General features: G+C 47.7%; 1 protein-coding gene across 1 annotated transcript; it reads left to right on the forward strand.

The window, feature by feature from the left end:
- Positions 1–7,221: 7,221 nt before the first annotated feature.
- PtA15_11A284 (uncharacterized protein) lies at positions 7,222–7,911 on the forward strand (the record flags this gene model as incomplete). The annotated part of the gene is made up of 3 exons (XM_053161176.1): positions 7,222–7,314; positions 7,380–7,756; positions 7,839–7,911. The coding sequence occupies 3 exons, from the start codon at positions 7,222–7,224 to the stop codon at positions 7,909–7,911; spliced, it is 543 nt and encodes a 180-aa protein (XP_053025149.1).
- Positions 7,912–8,309: the final 398 nt, after the last annotated feature.

The raw sequence follows: 8,309 nt of genomic DNA on the forward strand, positions 1-8,309 counted from the left end.
GAAATATCTGTAATGCCCATCTACACACAAGCTAGCTGATCTACTTGTCACAATCAAAAATGGGCCGCTACACTAAATTACACTCTTTTAGCCTTAAAGTTTAGCGTAGTGACAAAAAGCACCGGCCTTTTTTGAATAGTGTGTAGCAGCGCTAATTTCAGCGGCGCTAAAAGCACATCAATTTTTTGTTTAGCGTTAGCGCTTCGCTACGCTACGTTGCGCTAGGAAAAATGCCTTTTTGTAGCAAAAAGCGCTGTAGCACACGCTCTTTTTTGCTCTGCGTGCTTAGTATTAGCAAAATTTCGCGCATCTGCGCTAACGCTACGCTAAAAGCCAAACAAAAAAGCTTTGCACCCTGTGCGTGTAGCGTTAGCGCAGATGCGCGCGATTGCGCTAATGCTACTCTGAAAAATAGCGCATTTGCGCTGCGCCATGCTACGCTAACAGCTATGGTTAGCCTAGCTGACCCACTATTGCTACAATGGACCAACAATGAAGCAGTGTTAGTGGATCAAAGCCTTGAAATACTCCACTGAAATAACTTCAAAGGCACCTCACAGATCCTGTTTACTCACATGAAGAACATTTTGAAGATATCTGTAAGGGTCCGGTGGATCCTCACTGGAGAGAGTAGGAAACGGCGCTTGGGACGCGCCGGAGCCAACGCTTTATACTTCCAAACGGTGGGGCTTTGGATTTCAAGGGCTAGCCGGGAGAGAGGAGAGCTCTTTCTGGAAGTAAAACTAGACAAAGATGAGAGAAGGAGAGAAGAAAGGAAATGAGCTTACCTAGCCAGGAGAGAGGGGAGCTCTCTCTGGAATTAAAACTAGACAAAGATGAGAGAAGGAGAGAAGAAAGGAACTGAGCTTACTCAGCCAGGAGAGAGGAGAGTTCTCTGCCGGACTAGGAAAGGAAGACACCAAGTATAAGTACTTTTCTACGTGGGGTCACAATCCTGTGAACTGTCATGTGAAACCCTGCTGAAGGCAGGGTCTTCACAATATCTTACAACGGTGACGTGTCCATAGACAATTGTTTTCCTCCCAAAACTACCCAATCAGCGACTAGTAAGCATTATCATGGCAAGATTGGTGACAAAATTGATGATTCTAGCTTGTGCACCCCCACCAAAGAGGTCACTGAAAATTATGACCTAGGCAAGGCAATCAGGCGGGTTTGGGGGGTCACTTTGGGCATACCAGACAAGCTCCAAATCAAAATCATGGATTTTGGCAGCCTTGAACCCAAGGAATTTGATTACATGGAATTCAAGAAGGATGACTCAATGTATGTGGATGGTATCACACAGCTGGAGGCCTCCCAAGCTTGACTGAAAAAATTCCATGTTAAACCCCCCTGGGGGCAATTTTCTTTGGAGACTATGCTTCTACCTTGAATCCACGGGCCAATTCCACTTTTGCAAAATTTATTGTGGAAATAACGCACACCTGCCTGGGGCCTCTTGACCACTTGCGCTTCAAAATCCCTCTGTCCTTCAAAACCCCTCCCAAACACACTAATTAAAAACAACTCAAGGCCCAATCTGTGGATAAAGCCAACAGGTAGACCATTGGCTCCCCCAGCAGCTGTAGCCAGTTTGGAAGAAAAAAATCTCTTCCCAAACTTCAGCACCTCCTCCATTTCCTTATACTCAGAGTTAGACACCCAAGCGGATTCAAATTTTCTTCCCCAAGAATCAGGCTCCACATTGATTTTAATGGATAATATCCTTGAAGAAGATAAGCAAGAAAAGCCTAATTTTTCAAGTGAGTAACACCGCGGCAGCCGCCAATGACCATTGGAATATCTATCAAATACAACAACCACCAAGGCTGAAACGCTGCACTGCGCTACAAAAAAGCGGTCTTTTAGTGCAGCCCAGCACAGCGGGGAACCGCTGCGCGGTCAGACCAAAAAGCGGTAGCGCAGCGCCAGTCCCGTTGCACTACCGCTGCAAATAGCGGGGCCCCTCTTTTTCCCCAACCCAAAAAGCGGTAGCGCAGCAGGCGGGGACGCTCCTTGCATCGCAGCGCAGCAGCCACCAAAACCGCTGCGCTTTTTGAAGCGCAGCGCTTTCACCCTTGCAACCACCCAATTGGAAAAAATGAACCTACCTTTCCCAATGGATGCCTTAACGCCGTTGGAGTTGAATTCCCAATGACCCCAAAAAAGCGGAGTACACTGCCTTCTCCCCTCCCTCCCATCCTCAAATTCACCAATTTCATGCAGGCCAGTTCTTATGGAACCATGCCAAAACAGGTCTACTGAATAGGATTTTACCAATCCTACCTGGACAATTGTTGGAATATATGCTTCAAGCTCCATTTTAGGGGCCAAGCCACATGATCTAATTTCCCAAAATCACCAGTAAGACCAACTGTGTGTTTAGCTCAGTGGGATAAGAGCAGCTCTCATGAATGTAGAAGGTCGTGGGTTCAAATCCCACAACACACAATTCTTTTCACCTGAGTAATTTCAACAACAATGAGTCCATATTTGTAATTCGCCACTGCCACCCCCTTCCCCCAACACTCTCCCATTTTGATTAAGCACTCAACAATCCTGAATTGCCTCTACTGTTTCATCCATCCCACCACCCCTCTCTTACGAAATTTTACCATGCACAGCCACCCCATCAATGTTATGATGTCCCCTTCCTCTTTTCCTACCTCTCCACCTTTAAATTTACCCCACAGTCCCTCCCATTGCTACCCTATTTTTACAGGGGGAGAGACTGTGAAGCCCCCATGAATTGTGGGTTTCCCAAGAACACACATCATAGATTAAGTAAGTGCCAGGCTTTATAATCCCTGCCTCCTCCTGCCTCTCTTAGCTTGGAAGAGAATATTGGACAACATTACTCTTCTCCCAAGCTACACCATGAAAAATCTGAGGGGAGTAGGTGGTAGGTGACGTGAAGCTAACTCCATCCTTAACTCCAACCATGCACTTTTGTAAAAGTGGTAGAACCCCCTGATGATGAAAAAGGGGCCATTGTTATTCAAGGGGAGTAGTGTTGGAGTACCACTGGAATTTCAGCATATTTTACTGAATGTCACCTGACACCTATTCACATCAATTTTTTCATGGTGCTAGGTGAGGATTTCCCATTTCCTTCAATTACTCTCCTATTTTCATCTTATCCATCCTGATTTTACTGCAAGAAAAAGTTAAGCAACTTCAAGCAGTTGACATGTGAGAGCTACAAGCAAGCTTGTGGTATTACACAAGCCTTTGTCAAGGCTTACATTTGGCCAAGCTTCTATGCACTGTCACTGTGCATCATGCACAGTGACTGTGCAAGAAAATCTTATGTGTGTTTGGGCGGAGCTAGAACAGCAGTTCCACAGCTGTAAACCACATTTCAACTGCTAGCAGTTGCTTGACTTTTTCTTGCAGTGGTTGCATATAATAATCCTGAGTGAAGATTGGGCAAAATTACTCTTCTCCCAAGCTAACTATGAAATACATACCCAAGTACTATAATTTGTGTCCCCCAACCCACCCCGAGTGAAGAGATCTTTGGATCTCTTACAGACAGATGTATGTTTATGCCTACCTCATCCTTATATGCAGGGTCCATATACAGCAGCCAGCTAAGCTCAATCAGCCACTCTTCATTATTGTTTCATAATTCTGATTCTAGAATTGAGCAATTTTAGTGATTCTGTCAGCCGCCTGCGCGTACATACTGCACAGAGACTGACAATAAGCAGGCCGCTGCAAAGGACAGTGGCACACCTAACTTAACAAAGTCCCTCCTCTGCGGGGCTGAGTGGGGAGCAGAGTGCCGCCGACCGCAGGGAGGGACTTTGACCCAAAGCGGGGGTGCTCGCCTGAGACCATCAGGCTAAATCCTGGTTCAACTTTGAGACCCTGTAGCTCGCTTGTTGTGCAAGCTACATATGAGGTCCCGAGCATTGACAGATGCACCTGCACCTCATCTTCCTTCCGGTCAGCTCAGATTTTCAAAGGAGAAAGTAGAACAGACAAGCCAAGCCAAAATAAGAGAAACAAAAACTTGAACCGCACAGACCTGCGGGGCCAGGCACCGCCTGAGCAGACCGCGCCGTCTTGAGTCTGGGTGGGCTTTTCAAAAATTTATTGAGAAAAACTCAGAAAATGTGATGATGATGTGATAAGCTCAAAAAATCAACAAAGTGTAAAGCAGCTTAAGTTCCAATAATGGGGGGGGGGCAGAGTTGAAGCTGCAGGCTACAAAATTTAAAGAGTGATTTTCCATCACTTTTTGGTGGGTGGTCTCCCACCCAAACAGTGTCCCTGCCTGCGGGAGGGGTGGCTTTGCCACCAGCCAAACTTAAGCTCCACTCAAATGAGTTACCCCCCGGACCACCACCTGAACTCCAAACTCCGACCTCCCGCATGGGGAGGGACTTTGATAAGTTAGGTGGCACACACACTGAGGGAATGTCAGGCCTTTGTTTCTGACTAGGATGTGTTTTTCCCCAGGTTGCCAACCTCAAGTGAGCACACATCCTCCGTGCTCCCAGGGGATGGATGTTCCACCAGCTGTGTTGAGTTGTCTGTTAGTCTGCTACCATGATGTATCACCACAGTATGGAGGGCTGTTGGATTGACCCATGAGCACTACCAACCAACCACCCAGCTGGCAGCCAGAAGCAACTGACTATTGCTACCATGTAGAGACTGTAAAATGAAGATGTGTCTGGTGAGAGTTGAACTCACGACCTCAGCTATGCTGAGACACATACTAGAGTGCTGCCTTTACCAACCACCACCCGCAAATGGGTGTGGTTTTCTCTGCAGCCACACCCAGTGGTTTTCCTGCAGGTATTGCGCGGCCCCCCAAAAACTTGTGCAGCCCCCAGACCCCTTAGCTGCATATCATTTGGGGTGCTTGTGGGGCCAACCGTTCATCGAGGTGTATTATACCTCAATGAAAATCTGAACGGTCATTGAGGTATGGATACATCTTGATGACTGGCAAGCTGGCTGGTCATTGAGGTACACAGGTCCTTGATGACCAGAGCTGATCATCAAGGCATACACCTTGATGACCGGAGCCAGGCAGACATCTGGATACCACACCTCAATGACCAGAGCCAGCCGGTCATCTGGATACCACACCTTGATGACCGGAGCCAGCCAGTCATCTGGATACCACACCTCAATGACCGTCTCAATTGAACCATCATTGAGGTGTATGCGTTGATGACTGTCTCAATTGAACGGTCATCAACGTGTATGTGTTGATGACCAGTCAGCTCCGGTCATTGAGGTATACATACACCACAATGACCGGCCAGCTGGCTGGCCCTTGAGGTACATAGGTACCTTGATGACTGGAGCCAACCGGTCTTCAACGCATACACCTCAATGACCTTTCAATTGAGACGGTCATTGAGAACAGTCATCTGGATGACCGGAGTCAACCGGTAATCAAGGCATACACCTTGATGACCTTTCAATTGAGATGGTCATTGAGGTATACAGATGCCTGGCCAGCCCTATTCATCAAGGTTCATGCCTTGATGATCGGTCGGCTCCAGTCATCAAGGACCTATGTACCTCCAGCTTGCCGGTCATCAAGATCTATGCCTTGATGACCGGTTTGCTCCGGTCATTGAGGTGTTAGCCTTCATGACCAGTTGGCTCCGTCATTGAGGTGTATGCTGTATGCCTTGATGACCAGTCGGCCCCACAAGCACCCTGAATGATATGCAGTTAAGGGGTGCGGGGGCCACACAAGTTTTTGGGGGGCCGTGTGAGTTCCGCAGGAGAACCACTGGGTGTGGCTGCGGAGAAAACCACACCCATTTGCGAGTGGTGAACTAGGCTAAAGACGCTTGTGGCTGCCAGCTGGGTGGTTGGTTGGTAGTGCTCATGGTTCAATCCAACAGCCCTCCACACTGTGGTGATACATTGTGGTAGCAGACTAACAGACAACTCAACAAGCTGTTTGATGAACAGTAGACCACAGGCCAACCAGCTAAAGCTGGGTTATAAAGTACAAGGGAACTCTGCACAAAGGAAGTTCCCTCAGATAATACACCTACCACGTCCGCTTTTATTTCTGTATACTGATGTACACCAATTGTGATCCACCTTTCCCTTTTCCTCTTTTCCCTCAACTTTCTTGGCTACTCGCCCGCTCCTGCTTGTAAGTCTTCATCTCCTTTTCCATCTTACAGTCCTATTTAGGACCCATCAGAGAGTCTACAGTTAGACTCCAGGTTGTATACGCTCAACCAGCCCCTTCAGAAGAAGGCGCGGCTTCCCTCCTTGCGCCTACGCGGCTGAGTTGAGCTTCAGCCCGGTAGTTGTGACAGCTGAGAACAGCTGAAACCTTAGTTATTCCTGAGGTTTATATTCATGGTGGCGTCACTTTAGAGACTTGCCCTGACAGATTCTACCTCAGAGCACCAACTACTACCAGCCGCAGTTTAAGATGGTGCTGGGCCCAGCGGCCAGTGTTTTTGTTTTTTGCTACCAAATGGCTTAATTGGTGGCATCCTGCAAGCAACTGCACCTGCAGGTCTGAATATGATGTGTCCAACCTTGATCTTGGATGCACATAGGTTGGCAAATCCAGAAGGAATTTCCACTGGAAATTCCTCCCCAAGAAGCCAAGCTTTCTTGGTATGGCTGTAATTTTCATTTTTGGTGGATGACTCAAAAATGCTGTGCCCCAAAATGGGGCCCGTCTTGGTGTTGGGTGCCGTGGCTGGTTGAGAACCGGTCCCCGCAACTTAAATGAGTTTTGGGAGTTGTTTTCCCAATTTTTGGGAGTTGTGTTTCCAAGCCTCTTGTAATATTGGCAAAAATGTGGTCCCTGCAACCGCCACAGGACGTCTTGTTGATTTTGCAAGGTGTTTTCCCAATTTTGCGCATCATTTGACGAGGATGGCTTCCTGTCGAGTCTGGGAGCCTCCCAGATCTCAATTTACACCACCAAACTCTTAATTTGTAGACAAAAGGGAAATGTTTTCCTAAGCCTGTAGTTTACTATCATGTGTGCAGTTTGTTGTTTTGGTAGATGTCGTAATTTAGGAGTTAGAAGGGCTTCTAGAGCTCTCTAAATGCCGACGGGAAGTCAGATCTTGATGGGTGTTGAGGCAGTTGGGGGTTCGGTTATTTAAGGTTGTAGTACTGCTTGTTTGAACCGCATCGATCGCCGTCGGTTGGTTTTCCGGAGCACAGAATTAAGGATGTGAACAATTTGTTTGAGAACAAACGTTCATGTTTCAGTTACTACCGCGGCTCCGCAATGCCACGTCCCCCAGGCTTCGATCACCCTGGCACTTCCTGACCGATGGGATCCGAGCCAACCATGTGAGTGGTATGTAGTCTACATAGTCTACCATTATCAGAAAATACTGACGCTTTTCTTCAAGCAGTTCGTCACTTGGAGCAGCAGTAGGCAATCCGAATCTGAAGAGGCGAATGATAAGCTCGTCAATGGAAATACGCCGTTAGATACGTCTGGCGAACCTTTGGCCCCAGACGACCAGCAAGACAATGGTTGTGCTACAACCGGCCGATTAGTCACGTTGAGGACGTTTCTTGTACACGCCTTGAAGCTTCAGTCTCCCATTGTTCAGCTCGACCTCAAGAGTGCCTTCCATCATTTACTACCTCGGGATTCATCGGAACGACCTGGAGACACGCATGCAGACTCGTCAGACTCCCCATCAGCAGCTATCAAATGGACCCCTACCAGTCGATGCAAGGCTGTCGCGACGTGGCTTGAGGACCATCGACTCAAACGATCGAGGTCCGACCCATGCTTACTTCTTGGACCTCAGTTTCACGTTTTTTTCTTGAGCGACAGTATATTAGTTATTGGTGATATCAAGAGCTTCAAATCGCAAATCCTCTGCCCACGCTTCTCGAGCATTCCAAACCTGCATGAAGTCGATACAATCCTAGGAATCCAAATCAGAAGAAGAGAGGATCAGAACAGTCTTTATCTATCCCAGCCACGACAAATCAGCAAAGCTCTCAGCGAATTGAAGATCTTGAATGAGGATGCACAAGATATACCTACGCCACTGACGCCTAAGTTTCATCTAGTCGAGGCTAGCGATGAAGAGCATGAAAAATTTCTGGAGAAAGGATTGAATTATCGACAAAGTGTGGGGCTCCTCAACCACATTGCAAGCAACACAAGACCCGACGTTTCCTACGCGAGCTCAAGTCTCTCTCAGTTTACCGAGAAGCCGGGGATGTGCCACTGGAAGGAGCTTGAGCGGTGCTGGAAATACTTGAAGGCCACTGAGGAGAAGGCACTCGAGTTCAAGATCAACGAGACCGCGTTCGATCTCGAG

Source organism: Puccinia triticina, chromosome 11A, assembly GCF_026914185.1.
Source record: "Puccinia triticina chromosome 11A, complete sequence".
In the NCBI taxonomy this organism is placed as follows: domain Eukaryota; kingdom Fungi; phylum Basidiomycota; class Pucciniomycetes; order Pucciniales; family Pucciniaceae; genus Puccinia; species Puccinia triticina.